Source organism: Uloborus diversus, chromosome 2 (assembly GCF_026930045.1).
Source record: "Uloborus diversus isolate 005 chromosome 2, Udiv.v.3.1, whole genome shotgun sequence".
NCBI lineage: Eukaryota > Metazoa > Arthropoda > Arachnida > Araneae > Uloboridae > Uloborus > Uloborus diversus.
In genome coordinates, this window is record NC_072732.1 from 152,527,620 (window position 1) to 152,549,223 (window position 21,604).

At 32.0% G+C, this 21,604-nt stretch overlaps 1 protein-coding gene across 2 annotated transcripts in view; it reads right to left on the bottom strand.

Annotated features, from left to right (window-relative positions):
* LOC129216089 (nonsense-mediated mRNA decay factor SMG7-like) overlaps window positions 1–21,604 on the bottom strand; it is an 83,494-nt gene that overhangs the window by 58,013 nt on the left and 3,877 nt on the right. For both annotated transcript variants that reach the window (XM_054850237.1, XM_054850236.1), the window contains exons 2-5: window positions 8,384–8,415; window positions 6,552–6,730; window positions 4,362–4,433; window positions 3,108–3,186 (exon numbers count right to left, since the gene is read on the bottom strand). In XM_054850237.1, coding sequence (XP_054706212.1) covers window positions 3,108–3,186; window positions 4,362–4,433; window positions 6,552–6,730; window positions 8,384–8,415 — 362 coding nt within the window. The remainder of the gene's footprint in view (window positions 1–3,107; window positions 3,187–4,361; window positions 4,434–6,551; window positions 6,731–8,383; window positions 8,416–21,604) is intronic.

A 21,604-nucleotide genomic window follows, 5' to 3' on the forward strand; every position in this document is an offset into this window, starting at 1 on the left:
AGGGTTATTTCTAACTAGATTTGATTACATGCAACATAGGAAGCTTGAAATAAGCAGAAAAAAATGATAACAATGTACCTGAAAGTTGACAAAATATGTAATATTAAATGATAAAAATTATTATTATTTTTTTTTAATCAACATACTATTAGTCAATTAGTCATTTATAAATTTTTATATGTATAAGAATTTAACAACATTACAAAGGGATAACATAATAATAAAATTTACAATTATTTAACATATTGTTACTCTTGTAAATGTAAATGTGCAGATATTGCTCATTTACATTTACAAGAATAACTTACATCGTTTGGTAGTAAGATTGCATCTCTGTTCACTCAATATATTCCTACAAGTCAAAACTGATCACTCCACATATACTTAGATGATAGGAAAACATTTGAATTTGAATCCTATGTTAGCACTCATAGATTCTGACAAAAGTTTTCCCATCCTATTAGTAAATCTATCAATTTTATACAAAGGTTCAAAACTTGGGCTGTTTTTCTAGATGTTTTTAAACTTTTATTTAAAGTTTTGCAGAAATACCTCTGGCAAGTGGATTTTAATCATCAACTGAATAGATTCAGTCAACATCGAACAGAGCTTCAAGCTTTTTAATACTTTCAGGTATTAGGGAAAAGGCGAGCAAATCACACCTATGTTTTCCTTTAATCCAAGAATTGTTATGCACTTCCTTGGGTCGACAAACTTCTGTAGCATCTACACAACAGATTCATTGTAAAAGAGTACTGTATCAGTCTATGTTCTGTATCAAGTTACGACTATTTGGGAGATAAAAGCACATTAACTTGTTTTTATTACGAGCAGGTGCCTTCAAAAACACTTTTTTGGTTTGTGAAGTCAAATCGGTTTTTTAACATTCTTGAACTTCAAATGTAATTCTGCTAAAAGAAAGGGTACCTCATGAGCAAAGTGCATAACACGAATCAAGTTGGGATAAAACATTTAGAAGACTTTGGCTGTACTGATTATATACAGAGCAGCACCTGAGACAAGTACAAATATTATTTCATTTGCAGCAGATTCAGGAAACATTCTTCGAATTCCCTTCATTTGTAAATCTGACAATTGTAGAATAATTTGTTTTATCTAATTCTTAGCAGGTCACTAAATACGAAGAAGACTCCATTTCCAATGCACCAATCTTTAAATTTGTAATGTACTGTCGATGGTTTTGTCAACAAAAATCCAAATAATGCTATGGACTTTTTTTCTCTCTAACAGTGTGCGCTTTGAAAGCCAAGCAGTTATTAGGTTAGGCCAGCAACAACATTAAGATTTCATCCAATTACTACAAACTACTCTACAGAAAAATATTATACATAAATATAGCCAAAATATGCATCATCCCTAGCTCTTCGATTAAATATGCAATAGCAGCCAAGATTGGGCAAAATATGCAAATGCATAATGCCACTATGTAAATGCATATAATTCAGTTTCTAGTCATAGTAATCCTTACATGTATACAAAAATATCCCACTAGGACACCAATATGGCTTAAAACCAAAGGTTCTGAAGATTGATATTTAAACCCCAACTTTTGCTGTTAGTATTTCTTTTAATCAAAGTTTTAATAAACAAAGGGTACTATGAATGAAAAATGAAAGTACATAAAAATATTTTTTTGAGATGCTAGTAAAATTAAGTTTATTATCATGTTTGTATGGAAACCTTCTAATTTATAAAAATTACATTTCTAACTTAATTAAGAACAAAAATTAAGAAATTATAAAAGGCATTCAAAATTACTGTCATTTCTCAAAAACAAAAAAGGAAAATTCGCATGCGACATTGATAGTTTCCTTCAAATGCCATCTGATAGTCTGACCCCGGATGAGATGGAAAAGCAAACATCCGGTTTACAAGAGGAAATAGATACATCTATTAAATTTCAGGGCTACCAGCTTTTGCACATGTGCGTTGGCTTCTAAATTAAGCAGAGTCACATTCAAATGAGTTGAACACGCTGATAAAATTTTTACTTTTCCCCCCTCGTTCAAATAGACTGATCTTAACTGGAGATTCTCCAATTCCATATAATCTGAGCACACTTCTGCACTATTGAGTAATATCTTTTTTCACTTATTGCCACCAATTGCACCATCACAATCAATTTTTGCACTGACATGACAAAAACTACATATAGCGAAATCCTGTTACAATGAACTCTAAGGGATTGACAAAAATTTTTGTTGTTATGGATTATTGGTTGCAATGGGATTGTCTTATAACTTTATTTTTATAAAGTGTATATTTTGCAAATCTACTCTAATAAAATTAAATCTGCAGCCTTTACCGTTACAAACAATCTGAAATATAACTAAACACATTACTTATTCTGAAAAAACAAAGATGAAAATACTGAACACTGGCCTTTTATCGAATGGTCGTCTTTAGAAAATGTGTTATTTTCTTATGTACAAGAGATTTTTTTCCCCAGAGGACAGTAGAAAAGATTTTAATTTATGAACGTCACTTTATTGACCAAAAGAAAAGTTAAAAAATTGTTGACCCCTAGCGAATTCGCAGTGTGCCTCACATTTGATGCGCTGAAATTGACTATGCATGGCAAAAAAATAGCTTTTGTTGTCACACATCAGCTTTCGTTTCAGCATGAACGGATTTCCACCTTGAATGGCTCTAATTCAAGAGTACAAACACAGTTTTCATGTTATGACTTGTGAAAGTTATTTTTAATTTCTAAAAACAGCATTTAGGAAAAAAATATTCAAACTGACATTGAGAAAAACATTTCTTTGTAACTAATTTTTTAAAAAATTATTTCATTAAAATGAGGTTTTTTATGCGATGCATTATCTTTATGGATTTTAAAACGGGACCGAACGTTTTGTTTGCTCTAATGGATATTTCGTTGCAAGGAGATGTCACTGTATATTGTTTATGTCTGTATATAACTCTAGTTCCTAGTCATATGAATGAGAGCACCTTTCACTGTTTATAATAACCTGGAGATCTCTACATACTGAAAGATTAGACAGCCTTGATATGGATATCATAAACACCATCTTAACAGCAGGAGTAAAAATGTACATTGTAAATATGTATGTAAAATATACCTTTAGTTAGTCCATAAACAGAATCTCTTGGATGACAAGGAAGATCGATATCATAAGCGCAACACAGTTTTTGAAGAAGCTAAAAAAGGAAACAGCACCATAAGGAATGAGTTAACAATAGTTGGAGCAAAAAGAAAGGGTATGAGAAAAAAATAGACCTCAATTCTGAATAGATATTTTTTAAAATCCTATGCCCATCTGTAGCATTTCTGCCATTTATCGACGAGCTGCTCAATAAGATTAAGAAGTATAAAAATGTGAATAAAACCTAGTGTCCTTAGAATTATTATTTTAAAACTTTAAAATAGTGGGGCAGTTCCTGAGGTGATCACCGTCCATCTCACTCTGGCAACACAGAGGACAACAGAGTGAATCCTTTACTCCAATTTCATGTAGATGCTTTTGAAAACAGTCAAGTCCAGTGATCACATGAAACCAAGCCACTCCAACAGACCGAGGCAATGAATTAGGGGTCTTATTACTTTTATTGAGCAGGGGAATTCCACTTTTTACCCACAACTGCATCACTATATGAAAAAATCAAGTTATTTTTTAGCTTGTTAATTTTCTTTTTCTTTTTTTTTTTTTTTTTTTTGAAAAATGTTTTATTTAAAAAGGCGATCTGGTGGCTGTTGACACATAATATTTTAATTGCCACTTCTTTCAATTAGTCACCTTGTGGCAGGTAGTGAGATTTATCTAAGCACACTTTGGGACAGAGGTGAGGCACCTAGGACACAAGATGTGACTGACAAACTTTTATTCAAAAATTCGTAATATTTACAACAAACTTGAGTGCTTTTTTTTTATTTTTGCTGCAAATCTTAGTGGTTTGTCATTACCAAAGTAATTATTTATATTTTATTTCAAACACTTCATGAAAAGTGTCAAAGCATCCATCTTTTCTTGAATAAACAGTTCAATATATATTCTACATAATACAATTATTGCATATTTCACTGTCTACTCATTGGTGCCCTTTCCCCAGGACCCTCAGGTGCCTCCTGTACGGACAAAGATTAAATGAAGAACAGGTACAATTTAATCAAACAATATCAAAAAGTTAGAAAAAAGGAAGAAAAAAAAATGATCCAAGGTGAACCACTCTCACTGACATACAAATTCACAAAACCAAGCTAAAGAATAAAAGCAATAAAGACTCAAGAAACATGTCATTCATGGAAAAATTAAATAAATAAACACACACAAATTCAAAAAACATCTGTATGTATAACTAACATATTACATTCTTACTTGCAAATAGAATCCACTAGCTGTTTCCAGAAGAGTAGATAACTGACTATTAGTATAACTGTAGTTTGATTTCTAAAACAAAATTAAAGCATCATAAATTATAACAAAAAAAAGAAAGATTTCAAAAATTACATGGTATAGTGACAAATGAAGCAAGATGTAAAGTTTTAATGAGTCCCCTCCCCCCACACACACTTTTAGTCTACATGAATAAAGCGGAATGTGCATGCATGTATATGTACTTATACATAATATATAGAGTCCAAAAAAGCATGAAAAAACCGGTAAAAACAATCTTGGCAAAAACACTTTTCTGCCAAAGAGACAAAAATAGATGTGCTTTAAACTGGAATAGTCTGTAGCCATCTTTATCTTTAGTAATTTTATTTCTAATATGATAATATTAATGTAATTATACTTGTATTATTTAAACCATCATTAAAAAACTAATATAAATGTTGAATTTCAGTTTGTACTAATACAATGTTTTTTTTTTTTTTTGGAACAATACTTTGCATGAAGAACACAAAAGAGAGGAGAGATAACATTGAGAAAAAACAGTGCCTTTGGTTTAGACTATTAAAGAACAGATAACTATTAAATAAAAAAAATTCTTATATTTTATTTGAGTTTTAACAGAAAAGTAATTAACAATTTTAATATGCTATCAGAATAATAGAAATTTGAAGAGAAAAACTACAGCTAATACATAATTAGTGATGTAAAATACCCGGGTATTTATTTTTAGGGGTAAATATTCAGGGTATATACCCAGGTAAATACCCAAAATGGGTATTTACCCGGGTATTTATTTCAAAAATGTGTATTCAACTAAAATACTTTTCTGTATGTATTCCAGTATATATAACCAACCATATACAAAATAATAAATTTTTGCTCAAAAATTGTGTTTTGATCACATATTTAAAGAATTATTGTGTGAAACAACATAGCAATCTAATATGATATTCACATTAAATGTGTTGGATATGCCTAATCAATGTTGATAGCCAAATTTCAGATATAAAAAGTCCTTCTACAAAAAGTAAAAAGCTTAACTGGTTACAAAAAAAAGCAAACATTTATTTTTTAAAGTCCTAGTCTCTTATAACCAAGTAATATGTCTTTGCATGACATAAAAATGTAATGAAATGTCAATAAAAAATAGTTTGAATAAATTTTCATCATGAAGTACTAGGGAGCAAATGCAAATGAGCAGGGCAACAGAAAACAATATTTTCATTTTTTTCTTTTTTTTTGCTTATGTGAAAACTCTTTCTATATTTGCCACGTTATCACTTACACAGCAATAAAATAAATAACATCTTAGTGTATTAATAACTTCTCAGTTTATTCTTCCAAACATCCCTCATGCTTCCTTTTTTCTTTTTCTTTTTTTTCCCCCCCCCATCTTTTATATGACTAACCTAAATTCTGATTTTGAAACCCTGAAGTTCATCATTGAATTGCTTATACTTCTCCAATTATGACATTGAAAAGAAAGATTCTTTGGTTCGTGATATACTTCTTTCATAATTTCATCAAGTCTTTCAATAAAAAATATTATAAACTGTGTAGTACTTATGTATGTGTCAGTTTTACCAATTATTTCACATTTTGATTTTAAAAAAATCCCATTCACTTTTTGCATTTTTTTGTAAAATACCCAGTTTTTAGGTATTTACCCAGGCCTTGGGTGAATACCCAAAAAATATTTACCTACCCGCTGGGTATTTACCCGATCCACATAACTATACATAATAGACCTATTTTTTGAAGAGCAAAACTTATATTAAACTACAACTTTGTTAATAAAATTACAAACAAAATAATTTAAGCAATTTCATATTCAATTGAATTCTTTACATTAAACATGTTTTGTGACGTTATTTATTTCAAACCTTTTTTTAAATTTGTTTAAGCATTATTTTAAATTGTTTTAATTATGAAATAAACATTAATGAAAAACATAATGAAATCTAATAAAAACAAAATAATACATTTCCACATACGAAAAAAAAACAAAAAAAAAAAAAGACTCAAAAATGTATCAAAAGTCTTATTTGAGGGAAATTTTGAACACTTAACTTTAATATTAAAACTAACTTTTTGTAAGATTACGTCAGAAAACTGGCTATGTTCATGTTTGGATACACAAAAAGGATGGGACGAAAAGGAAGACAAAAATACCTTATGTTCACGGGCCTTTGACTGGCAAGCTGATATTGGATTTCTGAAAATAAAGCTCCACAAATCCTGTTCAACTTTCTTGTCCAAGGCATAATCTAAATCAATCAAAAGCAGTGACTCAAAAAGATGACAAAGCTCTTGACGTTTCTGCCATGTATCAGAGGTGGATAGGCCCTCACCTGCAACATTGATAAATCATTAAAAGTAAAAACACTTTTTGGACAAAGAAAGTTTGTATAAGTTATCTGTTGCATTTGCAATTTAAATCTGGCTCATAGTTTCAAGAGGATATCTAAATTCTACAATAACTTACTGGAGTTCCAATGATTCAGTTCCTTAATTGTAGAATTTGTATGCATCTGCTCTCGGTAATATGGGGTACTTTTTTACTACAGAAAGTGTTACCAAGATATTTTATCCATTATACAGTTTAATATATGATTGATACATTTATGGTGTCGTAAAGATTTTCACTAGCAAAGTCAGAATTTTGCCTAGGGGATTTTGGTCATCACACAGCCCTTATATGAATACATATTAAGTTAACAAACCATAACTGACTCTGTTTTCCGCAGACATTTTTTAGATAGGCTTTGCACCCTGCCCCCTTTTAGGCAAACTTGAGTGTATTAGTGTACTTAGCTCCCTTTTTTTTTGTATTTCTCAATGTGTCCTCCCTACCCCTTCAAAATTTATCAACATTTGATCACAAAAGCCAATTTTCTTGCTCAAAAGGTAAAAATTCACTGCAACATGGTCTTGAAATGTAACTCTACCTTCTACACCAGAATGAGTGTAAGAAGATTATACTGCATAACTTCACTTTTTTTTACTACAAAAATTGTTTACAAAAGTGCTTTTTTAATTGAATGAGTGCCTGTTTATATGAAGCACACAGCCCATTTTTAGATTTAGGGGAAACACTCTTGACAGTATGGCTAAAATCTAAGAACTACCATACTTTTCAGCACTCTTCTTTGGGGTGTAGGCATTCATAATAAAAAAATTACAAATGATGAATGAATCTTTGTTCAAATTCAGACTGTAAAATTATGTCAGTAAGCAGAGCCATCTTAACTGCATTACGTGCCCCCAGAAGCAAAGACTGTAGGCCTCTCTAGAATACATTTCTTTAAAAAATTTTGCTTTTCATTATGGCGCCTGCATATCAAGAGCTTACCATGTAAAGATGATACAGCCAGTAAGCAAAATTTGAATTTTTACTCATTAGTTTCACTAGTTTTACCACTAATGAGAAGAAAAGAAAGTTATGTCAGTGAATAACCATTTCAGTACCAAAATTTTGTTTTTACGGAAACTTTACAATTTCTACAGCTTTAAAAAGGCAGCAATTAGTAAAACCAAAAAGACAATTGGCAAAAAAAAAGAAATTTTTCATAATCTAAAATCTCCCTAATTATTTATCAGTTTACAAGACATGCTGTAGATAAGGTCTTAGTTTTTAAAAAGTTATAGTGATATCAAAGAACAAAGTGTTCAAGTTGATTGCATATAATGCTATGGATTCTAATATCGAAATGGGGCATATTTGGAAAAGATGGATTGGGTACTGATCTTAATTTGTGACTCTTCTAAAGAAACATTCTACTAACATAAAATTAAAGATTAAATGAAATAACACATGTATCAGTCAAAAAAAAAAAAAATTTATGCATTGGAGTAAGAGTTGTCATGTCTTGATTTCATTTAAAAGGGAAAATACCCATCAGTTTATCTATAGGATATTTCAGGATCAAACTTTTTCAAAAATAAATTAAAAACAAGATATGAGTAGTTAATGAAAAGTATTGCAAATTCATAGAAAACCTTACCTGTCAAAGAAGCTTTCAAAGTTTCTGCTTCTCTAAAAAAAAAAAAAGAATACATGTACACATTATTTAAGTTAGAATTAGCACCAAAAAAAAAACTAAGCAAAGAATTCATATATTCTGATGGTCTTTAAAAAAATAAATAAATAAAAATCGCTTTTGGGCTAAAATAACTAGAACTCAAAACCACAAGCAAAAAAAAAAAAAAAAACTTTATAAGACCTTAAAAATAAAAATTTATGTTGCCTTAAAATTTCAAAATTTTATTGCCATTTTGAGCACCTAAAAAATAAAGTTGATTTTCTTTTTTCATACTTTAACACAAATTCAACTTTCAGATAACTTCCAACAAGGTGTAAATCCAGAAGAAGGGAGGGGGGCATCCTGGTATTGATCCCCCCCCCTTGTGACTAAATATAATTTAAAATTGCATTTTGGGGACTCATATTTCAAAAAGTTAGCTCAATCTCTCTATCTGGCAATAAAAATTGTACTTTGACCATATCATTCCCCAAAACTAGAAGCTGGTTTGACTCTTGTGTTCCAATAATGAACTAAAATATTTTCCATTGGATTTTCATAAATAAAGTCAGGGGCGGATACAGACAGAATTCTTGGAGGGAGCCATTTGGAAAAATACGATGCTTTGGAAAATTTTTGAATTTTACAAATATCAATTTAGCCCACCTTTAACTAGAAAAATATTTAAGGAATTTTCACTAGGCGACGCAAGTTTAAACATAAAGGGTGTAACCTTCCCAATAATTTACCTCTTTTCTTAACAAACGTGCGCATATATCGTCGCTTCAAAGTGATATTACTGTAAGCAGTACTGTTTATTCTGAGGCGACTGTATAGGACTTCTGATTTAAGAGCAAGCCTATATGAATTATCAACCATAAATATAATATTCACTCCAAAATAAAGGGGGGGCCTGAGGGTTTCTCCCCCGGAAATTTTTCGAATTTGTAGTCTTAAAAATGCATTTTAACTATCTTTCGTGATATTAAGGGTGGGTGCGACCTCCTCCCCCATTTTTCCAAATTGAAACCTTAAAAACGCAAACATTATCTCCAATATTGTTAAGAAGAGGGAGGTTCGGGGTATCTCCAGCGGATTTGTTTTGCATTTGTAGAGCCAAAAACGTAGTTTAATACGATCTTTTTGTGTTGATACGTGGAGGAGAAATTCCAGGGCCCACACCAAGAATTTTTTTTAATTTGCAGTCTAAAAGATGCATTCTAATTATCTTTGATAATGGTAGGAGAGAAAAGGTTTGGAGCGCTCCCCCCGAAATTGTAGCTCTAAAAAGGCTGTTTTATACCAACTGTGGTGATGTTAAGAGGAAGAGAGATTAAAAGGCCCACCCCAGGAAATTTTCGACTTAAAAATACATGCTAGACTATCTCTGGTAAGGTTAAAGGTTGAAGAGATTCTGAGGTCCACTCCCAAAATTTTTTCAAAATTGAACTCTTTAAATTGCAAATGTAAGCAATCTATGATTCACGAGTAACTTTTAGAGGACCAGCAATTTTTCGAAATTGAAACTCCAGAAACGTAATTCTTGAAGACTTTCAATGATATTAGGCTAAGGTAGACTCCGTGATGTGGAGCTGTGTAAAAAAGAGACTTGCGGTTTATGATACAGAGTACGAACGTGCCGCTGGTACGAAAAACAGAGGATAAAAAATTTCAGCCAAGTCTTTGGAAACAAGCATTTGCTACATCTACTTCTCAAAATACCACATTTTTATATAGAATTACACATGAAACTAGATAGAACTTAGGACCAAAGCGAAGTCTATTGGGTACGTGTTTAGCTGTATCCAATTTAACTTGCATTGAGAATGGCCCAAATGACTTAATTAACGTTTGTCATTGTGTCAGTGCATTTGATTCATTCCAGCAAGGGAAGACCAAAGGTAAGTACTTCTTTCTTTCACCAAGTCGTAGTCTCAGAAAATGTTTTGCGTAATTTCACTAATTTTACCTTCATTTTAAAGTCACGTTCAAAACTTTGAGCAGTTTAATTTACTGCACTGTCATGCGAGTCCTCCTGTGTTTCATTCAAGTTCTTGTCGCCTCTTTTAAAGTCATGCCGAATACATAAATAATGCCAGGTTTTTCATTGCTTTCTTCTTTGGAGAAAAATATTGAGCCCTTTTTTAAGTTAAAGGTTTTGAGTGCATTCCTGAAGCTTACAGAAGTGATCCAACATTGCATTCAGGCTACTCCAGCGGATTTTTCAATCAGTAATACACTTTCCCTATTTTTTCTAAAGTGTAATTTCCAAGATTTTAAACTTTAGTGATGATTTTCAAAAATGTTTTAAATTATATGCATTTTCTCAATTGCTGACAGTCCATATAAAAACTGTGACCTCGAATGAGTGTACAATTTCATTTTCAGAAAAATGTACTCCATTTTTGTTTGTGTTCTTAAATGGTGAATCCACATTTCATCTCATGAGAGTTTTTCTTGCTCTTCTTGCAGACATACGAGGAAAGTGATTCAAACACATGATGCTTGTGAAAATGTCGTTTTATGACAAAAGTTGAAAAATATATGAATGGAAAAAATTTGCGGGATTAGAAATCCCGCGGGATTAATTCACCTAAATATCATGCGGGATTCTGTTGTATTCAGGATTGGAAACCCTAGGTTGGTTTTTCCCCTGTCTGTTGGTTTTCCAGTTCCTTATCCACATTAAAACTTATACGACTGCAACTGCAAGGGCTGCTCCTTGTTTTCGACTAAGCTGACATGGCCTCTCGTCGGCTCTGAGTGTACTTCAGGGCCGTCTTCAAAGGGGTATAGAGGGTGCAATCCCCCACTTTTCCCCCCAAGAATTCCATTAATTTATATTTTAACGATGCACAAAAAAAGAAGACCTATGCAGTATTACAAAATTAAAATAGAATAAAAGTAACTAAAAGTATTTATTCTGCAAAATTTTAAATGATAGTGAACTCTTAAAATAAAAGCATCCAAAATTCTGTATTATTAAGATTATATTATTAAAGGTCACCAAATGTAAAAAACCACCAAAAAAAAAGTACATAGTGTAAACACATGGCAAGCTTTAGTTGAAAAAAATGAATAGATAAATAAAATTAATAGGGGCTTCATAGGGGCCACCGACATATTTACATCTTTAATTGTTTGCTTAAAATATCATCACGATCACAGCTAAATGGAAAAGAACACAGGAGCCGCCGAAATATGTTTTAAATAGAAAAAAAACGTTAAAATACAGTGTTAGAGTTTTAAATTATTGCAATGAATGTGCACACCAGTTGCTTTAAGTTTTTGAATGCAAAAAATAAAAAATAATTAAATGATTCAGGGGGTATGATATTTAGCATTTAAAAAAAAGTGGAAAAAAGACAATGTATCACTGCAAAGTACACCATCAGTTCAAAATGGTAAAAGTTATTTTTATTGGACGAATTTGTATTCTAAATAAATGAAAATACTACTAGGCTGTATAAACCAACCAAATCAGTCCAATGGTTTTCGCGAAAAAAAGGGTGGGTTTTTCGAAACAGTTTTAAGCATAATTAGAATAAATAAGTGAGGATAGCCAACAAGGGGTTCCTTGAACCTTTAATCCTTCATTTTACGTCACCAAAGGTAGCCTCTAGAAGTGTGTTTTTGAAACTTTGATTTGGAAGCAATCCGGGGGAGAGTTTCCAAGCTCCACAATTGCAACCAACAAATATGAAGATTTTCAATTTCTAGAAACAAGAATAGAAACTCCCCCTTTCCATCATTATTTGAAATTTTGACTTAAGAAAGAATTCCCAAATCCACTATTGAAACCTACAATTGCGTATTTAGAACTTCAATTTCGAAAACCCTACAAGAGAGCACACTCTCGTAACCTTTAGAAACGCCTCCTCCGTTCTCCCTATCATTGAAGACCGTCTAAACTTTCGTTTACGGGCACTACTTCTAAAGAGCTTCTGGGGAAGAGCTCTTGAACCTTTTCTTTCTCATAACATCATTGGATATCTACAACTGCATTCCTGGAATTTCAGGTTCGAAAAATTGTCGGACCCCCAAACCTCTCCTCTCACGAACACACCAAAGATAGTCTAAAACTGCAATTTCGGCAAATTTCCGGGAAGAAACTCTCAGAAAACTCCTCCATTCAATTTCGAGGTCCTTTAATAAATCAATTTTGAAACATTTCTGGAGGAGGCCTCCAAATCTCTTCTCCCCCAACGCCACCAAAGATCGTCTGAAAATGCGTTTTTAGAACTACAATTTCGAAAATATTTTCTAATATGGAATCCCGACCACACACCCCCTATCAAAATGGAAGATAATATGGACGCATGTTTTTAAAGTATCAACTTCGAAATGTTACCGTGCGAGAGCCCTCAAACGCTCCCCCCTCAACACTACAAAAGATTGTCCACAAGCAGCGTTTATGAAATTACAATTTCGGAAACTGTCCAGGGGGAGAAGCGCCCAAACTCCATCTAGGAAAATATTACACTTACAATTAGGTTTATATTGCTAACACTTCAATCTTGTAATGACACCCTCCTAAACTAGAACCTGAAATCTTTCTAACTCTCTCTCTCTCTCTCTCTTTGTTAAAATGCGTTAAAAATTGAGAGGCCGCCAAACTTATTCACTCCTCAAATTTTTGACCTTGCGATAACCCTGCATTCGTTTTATTGCTCTTTTCTCCTTCAATTTTAAAAAAACCCTTAAACTTGCAAGATTTTGTACAAGGAAGGAGAGGGGGGGAGTAAATTTACCAGTGAGCGAAGGGCTGATTTTGTATAATCGCCCGGGCTGTTTTAACGGTCCAGACCGGCCCTGTTTACATGAACACCCGCAAGTTTTAATCGGCTCCAGTGAAACAGCAGTGAAGCAACATGGCCCAATCAGGCTTAAAATTTAAAAAAAAAAAATTGATACATTTCTAAAAAAATGAAGTTTTGTAACTTGTGATTAGTCGAAGACCAGTTTATTGTCAATAATATTACATTTTTCTGACAAAATTCACCTACAAACAACAGTAGTCATTTCATTTGTTTCTTTTTTAAATTTAATCTTACAATTATTGAAATAAAAACCGTGCCTTCAGGCAAGGCAGGTATAGGATTTAAGAAATTATAAATAAATATATGATTGACTCGTGTGCTGACTTACAGTGATGGCCAAATTATTGGACTAAGACTGTTTTAAAAGCAAATTCTTTATTGATTACATAACTATAGACACATTAACGAACAGTAAAATAATTATCTAATATTTAGTATACATTCCAGTGTTCTTGATAAGCATTTTAAGTCTTTGGAATACTTTTCACAAGGTTTACCACCATTTCTTAACTTTATAAAAAAGGAGGTAAACAATTGCTTATACTATTATATATACTCGCATACATACTCACTAATTACCTAAAACTAACTTTAAATGTAACAGAACACACTAATAAAAAGAACTAGTGAACTGTTGAAGCTGATTAAGGTTATGTTCCTGGTAGGTAGATAAACAAAGAACATAAACCAAGCAGACAGTGCTGCCACCTGCAAACATTAAATTATGCTAAAATAACGTAATAATCAGTGTACAGTATGTACTGTACTTTAACAGTAAAATAAATAGTATTTTAGTACAAATAGTGTACAAAAAACAAAACAAAAAAACTCTTTATTCTAATAATTTGGTCAGCACTGTAGATTTTCCATTTCAGTAGGATAAGTATAGAATTAAAAAGTTATTTTTTAGAATGGCAATTAATTGGTTTACTAATTTAATGAGTTATTTCTTTACGTTTTATAAACAAATGCGATGACTTTAAATTGGATAAATACAAATTTTTCGTACATTTTTTTTATAATGGGAGGTAGCTAGTCAATTATTTTAATCATTTATAACTTCCTATTTGATTGACAGATGTACCAAATCACAATTAGTTAAGCTTATCCACTTTGGGCTACCTGGTAGGGCAAAGCGGGTTTTTCAAATGTTTGTAAAGTTTGATACTAAATAAATATTGGGTTTGAAATAATACAAAAATCACTTTTTATTTTGAAGTTCAAGAACCCTGCAAGGAAATAAAACCAAAATTGTTGCGATAAAAATCCAAAAATTACAATTTCTGAGTGTTGTTCGAAAACCTACTCGCTTTGGGCCACCCTCCCCTATCCATTTTCTTCGTCCCTTTTCTTTCCCGTATGGAAAAAGTGCACACATCTAAACAAGACGAACCTATTATGCTAAAATTTAGCATAATGGACTCGTCGTTTGGATTGATTTAGCAGCTAAATGAATCCAAATATTTGGTGGTATAAACTTGATATTTTTGAAATTTTCGTGGGGTGGCCATGCCCTTCCTTAGGCATTGTTTCCATTCTTGTCAGACTTCACATGAACTACAATGAAGTTTTTTTTTTCAATTTAAGCTAGGAAAGAGGATTTAAAAAAAACTATCAGGGTGGCGACAGGAACTGTGAAAAAAAGTTCCCTGACTTTTCCCTGATTAAGTTCACCAAATTTCCCTGATTTAAGTTACCAATGATAACGGTTTTCTTTCTTTGCTCTACTTGAAATCCATTGTATGTTTGTATAACATGCAGTATTTTAAAACGTTTTAAGTTGTGTAAAGTTGTTGAGCTACAGATATATTTTAAAAAGATCCTTCTTTTTTAATAAAATGGTGAAAAAAACATATCAAGTCAATTTTTTTCGTGAAAATAAAACCTACAAAACAGTATATTAAATTTTTCTACAATGGAAAGATTATAGAAAATTAAAAAAAAAAATACTTTACTTCCAGAAACCACTTAGCATAAGGATTTTAAGAAACTATGAAAATTACTCTTAAAAACATATGTGTATTTATGATAGAGCTAAAAAGTAATTGAAATTATTTTGAACTAAGTTTTCAAACAGTATAATAATTGTTGCAAGAATAACAAATAATAGTGAAAGAATAGAAGTAATGTAGTTATTCTTATATAACTAATTGACATATTTATGCAAAACAGATGAAACCACTTGACATCCATTCATAGGGAGCTTTTCTCTCATCAAGAACATAGGTTTTAATCAGGGTTGGCCGGATTGGACCCAATTGGGTTGGACCCAATGGGTTTTTTTGAAAAAACCCATTTAAAAAAACCCATTATTTAACCCACTTTTGGGTTTTTTAAAATTTTCTGAGAAGTTTTTTAAAAAATTAATTTAAATACTTTTACAATTCAAACTTCTATTTTATTTGTTCTTCGCCACAGACAATGGACATAAAAAATGAATTTTGAACATTAATAGTATTTCTTAACTCTTAACGGCATTAAAAAAATACTTCAAAGGTTTTAAATAAATATACTTAACTTTTTTCTTTAACCGGTTAAATAAATAACTGAAATTATCTTGACTAAGTCCTGTCACCTCTGATTTTATTAATATTTGTAGATTGTACATAGGAAACTACTCTAGTTAAAAGGCTTTCATGTGAATTATTTTCTGCAACCCAACACGTCACAAATCTCGAATTAACAAATTATATTTTTTTTAGAAATTAACAGGTTTTACAAATGGTCGGACAGAAAACAGAATAGGATGTACAGTATTTTCATTATCTTACGAAAAAGTTTAATATTTCTTACTCTGTACACAGAAATAGAAAAACAGGCAACATAAAATTCAAAGAAATGTCTTGATTAAGCTGGAATTCAGTAAATAGGGATTTAAACTACTTGAGGTTCTACAGAAGTTTTGCATAACAAAATGAAATATGATTAAGTAAAATGCAAAAAAAAAAAAATGTAATTAAAAACGGACAATAGATTTTATTACTCAAGAAGTAACTTTGCCTTAACTGTTGGTAATCATGGAAACTAAAAAATCTGAAACTTCACCATTCTTGGGTTTTGTCGTCTTTCATACTTTTCTTCAGAAAACGTTGAATTTTAACTAGTTTTCCAGCTTTTTTTACCCCAAGACAATTTTTGCGCTTTGTCCATATACTTACGCTACAATATGCTACAAGTACCCTACATTTTCACTAAAAATATACAAAAAAATCCACATTTCTTTTAAAAAACCCACTTTTAGTTGGGTTTTATTTAAAAAAACCCAAAAAACCCTGGGTCCATGGGCTTTTTTAAAAAAACCCGGGTTTTTGCCAACCTTGGTTTTAATGAATGAATACAGCATTTTAGCAATAAAAAATTAATATATTTACTTAGGTACACAAGTTAACTCTATTTCAAATAATTTCAGTATGTAACAAAAAAAAGAAAATCTTAGATTGCATTTGTAACAAACAACTTTTAAATGCAAGGGGGAAAAAACAAAAAAAAAGCAATTAGTTAATTTCAAGATATATAAAAGAAGAATGCAACTTGGTTATAAAATAAAAGAATCATTTAAGTCTGAAGAAAAGAAAACCTTTATAATCTGCGGCGACAACAAATACGTAGTATGACGGCAAAAACAATATTTTTTGCTTGAAAGTTCAATTTTAGCAATTAAATTAAAAATGCGAAGAAGTAATAACTTTTAAGCTTTTATAGTATTTTAATTCAAAAACCAAAGATTTCTTCTTGAAATCGTGATTACAGTATGCTATTTACTTCGAGACAATGGAATAAAGGCAAAGGAACTAAGGCATTAATGAAGGCTTCCTATTTGCCTGTATGATTGTTTATTTTACGTAGCATTGAAAGCGTAAAAGGAAATTTCAAGCTAGGTAAAATAAACAAGCTAACAGACACAGAAGCAATCTTAGGAAGTTCATCCTTTGGTTAATAAGTAAGATTCAATGCTTCTACGGAAAAAAGATGCACAAATATGCGGCAGTGTATAATCGCACCTCATTAATTTTACTTTTTTTTTGAACAGATAATTGGCCGAAAATGCGTAGGGAATTAGAGTACCTAATTTTGTAAACCAAAAAAAAAAATTTTTTTCTTCATAAAATCACATTTTTCCTGATTTTTTGTTATTTTTTCAAAATTCCCTGATATTTCCCTGATTAATAAAGTTCCCTGACTTTTCCCTGATCTGTCGCCACCCTGACTATACTTGAAACTTCCTCAGGGTGGTTTCATGGCTCCACAGCATTGTTTTTATATTCTTGTTCGACTTTCAGAAATAATAATGATTTTTTTACATTTAGCTCTAAAAAAGGTTTTTAACTATTTTTGAAACTTTTTCAGGGTGGCGGTGGCCCCCTCTCATTGTTTTCCTTATTTTTAAACTTTGTATTATAAGCAGGGATGCCCACAGAGAAGGAAGGGTCTTGGGACAGACTGTGCCAATAAAATTTTTAGGGGGGTTTTCTCATTGGGGGGGTCTTACTTTAAGATTGGTCTGCACAATATTGAGGGGGTGCGCCTTTGCCCTTAGGGGGTTGGGCACCCCTGTTATAAGGGAAACTTTTTACATTTTTGCTCAAAAAAAGGCGATTATAATAATTCTTGAAATTTTCTCGGAGGGGGCCATGGCCCCCATGGTCCCCTTCCTGAATCCATCCATGAATAAAGCATATATATGCAATTGACCTCTCTCAATATGATTATGATCAAAACGAACATTTTGTTCATTAAGTTTGTTTTGCTATTTAATGGCATCAAAAATATCATGCATGATATGTACATTAAGATGAAAATTTTGGGTAAGAGAAAAAAAATATTGTGTTCTTCACTGAAAAGTTTTGGGATTGAATGCTGTGACCAGGGCTGCAGAGGCGGAAGAAAAATGGCCAACTCCGACTCTTGGATTTTGAAACATCCGACTCCGGCTTTTTTATTTATTTATTTATTGTTTTTTCAAATCCCCCCACCCTCATCGGAAATGAGGAAAACCCCTAAACAGAGATTGAAATACCAATTCCTTTTTATGAAATTTTCGCGATGCATTTTATTGTAAACCTAAGATGCATACAACATTAAAAGTTGAATTTGAAAATCAAATTATTCAATAATTGCAATTAATAAAGTAAGATTATTTAAAAATCCCATTTTTCAAAAATTGAAAAGGATTAATTTGCTTCCTTTTAATGTTTAAGAAATAGATGTTGATAAAATCTTGTATTTTTAATTTTTCAGAATGTAGCTTGAGAAAGAAAAAACTTTTTTGCTAAGTTAAAAAAAATTTCTTGAGAGGGGGCATTCCCCACCCCTTCCCAGGTGACGCCCATCTGGTGGGTGACACCTCAACTTAATTTCAGAGTCTATAAAAATTGAAATACTTTAATTCTGAAAAATTTCCCCAATAATAAATCTTAGATTTCATCTTAGAAATTTCAATGAAAACATTGCACTATATTATGGGGAGAGGTCGGGTACATGGACGTTTGGAGCAAATTTTACACAAAATGCGGCGGAACACAGCTTTGTACAAGGGCTGACTTTCTGCCGGCAGAAACTAGTTTTTGCAGGGCCAGTGGCAGAAACTGATTATAACCGGCAAAAACTTAAAATCGTCTTAAAAAATCTAAAGTAATTACTAAATGATATTAAACTTCATTTCATGATTGTAAAAAAATAAAATGTTATGCTAGTGCTCTTGATTTAGTTCAGAAAGGGAACTTTTCAACTGCTGATGCTCGTAATATTTGGATTAATCTAACAAAGGACGAAAATCATATGGGTTCTTAGGATAGAGGAGTGAGATACAAAATTAAACTGGCATTGCTGTTTGTAATTTGCTCGCAAATAAGCTTCATCTAAGTTGCTTGTGATTTAAATTATCATGTGTTTCAAGAAGAAAGTCAAATTTTACTTCCCAATAATTATCTAGATTTTGTACCTAATATCACAGCTTTGCAAAAAAAAATTGGCCCCACTTCTCAAAACTCATTTTTCCAGTCGAATTTTTACCACTATCCCAGTTACTACATGATGGACCAGTTTAAAAAAATATACAATTTGAAAGTTTTATGAATATTGCTTGTTCCTTGATGCATTGCTCTTCTGCTGCAAGAATATTCTAAAGTTTCTCATTTGTGCATATTAAAATGAGAAACTATTTAAATTTTTGGAACCACCTTTTCCAAGAAGCAACTGCAGGGCCTAAACAATGTAACATTTGATTCTGAATTGTGATAATATTGTAAATTAAACTGTGCTTTGGTTAACAATTAATTATTTTTTTCCGTGCATTTTCTACTGTCTGTCAATAGTTTTTTTTTTTTTTTTTTTTGTCATTTTGAGAGTTTTTGGCATTTTCTGCCGAACATGTGGCAGAAAGTGGTTTTTGCCATGCCGGTTTTAATCGATTTCTACAAGTGGTTTTAACCGCCCTGGCAGAAACTTGCTAGCCCTGCTTTGTACACATAGCTTTTACTATAACTACGTTTAGGGCTCAATTTAAATTTTAGTTTTATTGGCAGTTTTAGAATTAACCTTAATATAAAGACTTTAGGATTAACTACAATTATTGAGTGTTGTAACCAATAAATCATGTACTGATTTTATTTTGTACTTTTTAGTGATAACCAAGCTTTCTTGGATAAAGTCTGAAGATTTAAAAAACATTTATATTTCATTTGATCTCTTGGATTCGCGCTTTCTTTCGTGCCAACACTTATTTGAATTTACCAAGCATTGTCAGAAGTTTCCCGACTTGCTCAAGTGATACATTCCTTTTACTATTTTATAACTGAGATCGATGTAAAAAATATATTATTATTTTTATATGAAAATGATTACTTAGAAAATGTTAGGGGAAAACTGTTTGCTGACAGTTGATATCAGTTAAATAAAGTTACAAAATAAGCAAACTACGAGACTGTGCCATAAGTAGCTGTTACAAGAAGTTGAATAAACAATTAAGCCTGCAGGTTATCACAATGACAGTTATTTTCTTATTAGTAGACTTTTATACATGTGATCAAATGAATTAGTAGACAGTTTTTTAAAAAATGCAAGGAGAGTCTGAAAGTTAAAGAAAAAAAAGAAACCCGGAATCCGAGTCGGCATGTTTTCGAACAACTTCGACTCCTTGACTCCAAAATCAGTCCGACTCTGACTCTACAGCCCTGGTTGTGACCCCCCCCCCTCCTAGTTAGAAATTATTCATCATTTTTTGAGGTTGTAGAGGGCCTATTAGGCGCTGAGCAGCAAATGTTTTGAAAATAAAGCCAGGGGTCGATCCAGCGCCAAATTGGGGCCGCTTTGCGGCCCCTTCACAAAATTCCGCATGGCAAAAGCGGCCCCATTCACAAAATTCCGCGTCGCAGAAGCGGCCCCATTCACAAAATTCCCCATCGCAAAAGCGGCCCCATTCACAAAATTCCGCGTCGTTAAAGCAGCCCCTTCACAAAAATTTATAAAAAGGCAGCCTTTTCACGATATTTTTTAACCACAAATGTGTACGCATCTACGCGGGAGCCTCTTCCACCTTCCCCCATCTTATCTTTTTGCTTGCTGCGTGAGGTGTTTTTGCGTCAGAGGGGGGACAGGAGAGGGACACTTGTGATTGGTAGCTTGTTTTCAGGAAAATCCTAAATTTTACTTTGATTACGCAATATATATTTAGTATTAATTCTTGTTGAGTTTCAAAATCCAATTCTAAAATAACTTAACTTAAAATAAAATTATTTTACATGCTGTTTTTATATTTTTATTTCTTTTGAAGATCTTGATTTCCTTACATCCGCCATGGTAAACGAATTTTTCGCATTTTTGATGTTTACTGTACCTTGTTAAGAGGCAAACAAATAAAATTTCTTATATATTTATTAACATCATTCAATTGCAAAGTTTTAAACGAAATACCTACTCTGCAAGAACGTCAAAAGTCAAAAAATTAAACGCTGAATGCTGGTGCAGTATTTTGGGTTTTAATTACTTTTAAGTTTTTCAAACACATACATGAGTATTTCACGTCTGTGTTAAGAAATATGTGATATCTTTGAGTCTGTTCATTTTGTATTTATTAGGAGTTATCATTACGTTCAGCAGCATGTGCAATTTTCATTGCTCTTAAAGTATTTGAGAGGGGCAAACAGGAAATCTGTTATGAGACTTTCACCTTAAGAAAGTGTGCCTTGCATATGTATATTTGTAAAAAGCAATAAATGTAATGTATGTGTCAAATTACGAATAAAATGTTAAGGGTCTTACTTCCCCCCTCCCCCAGCGCATTTTCTCTTGACAGCTTTCAGGTATTCTTCAAGAACTTGCAATCACCCCTGAAACCTGTCTAGGGCTTTTCTATAACGATACGACAGCTAAAAATGCTTTAATG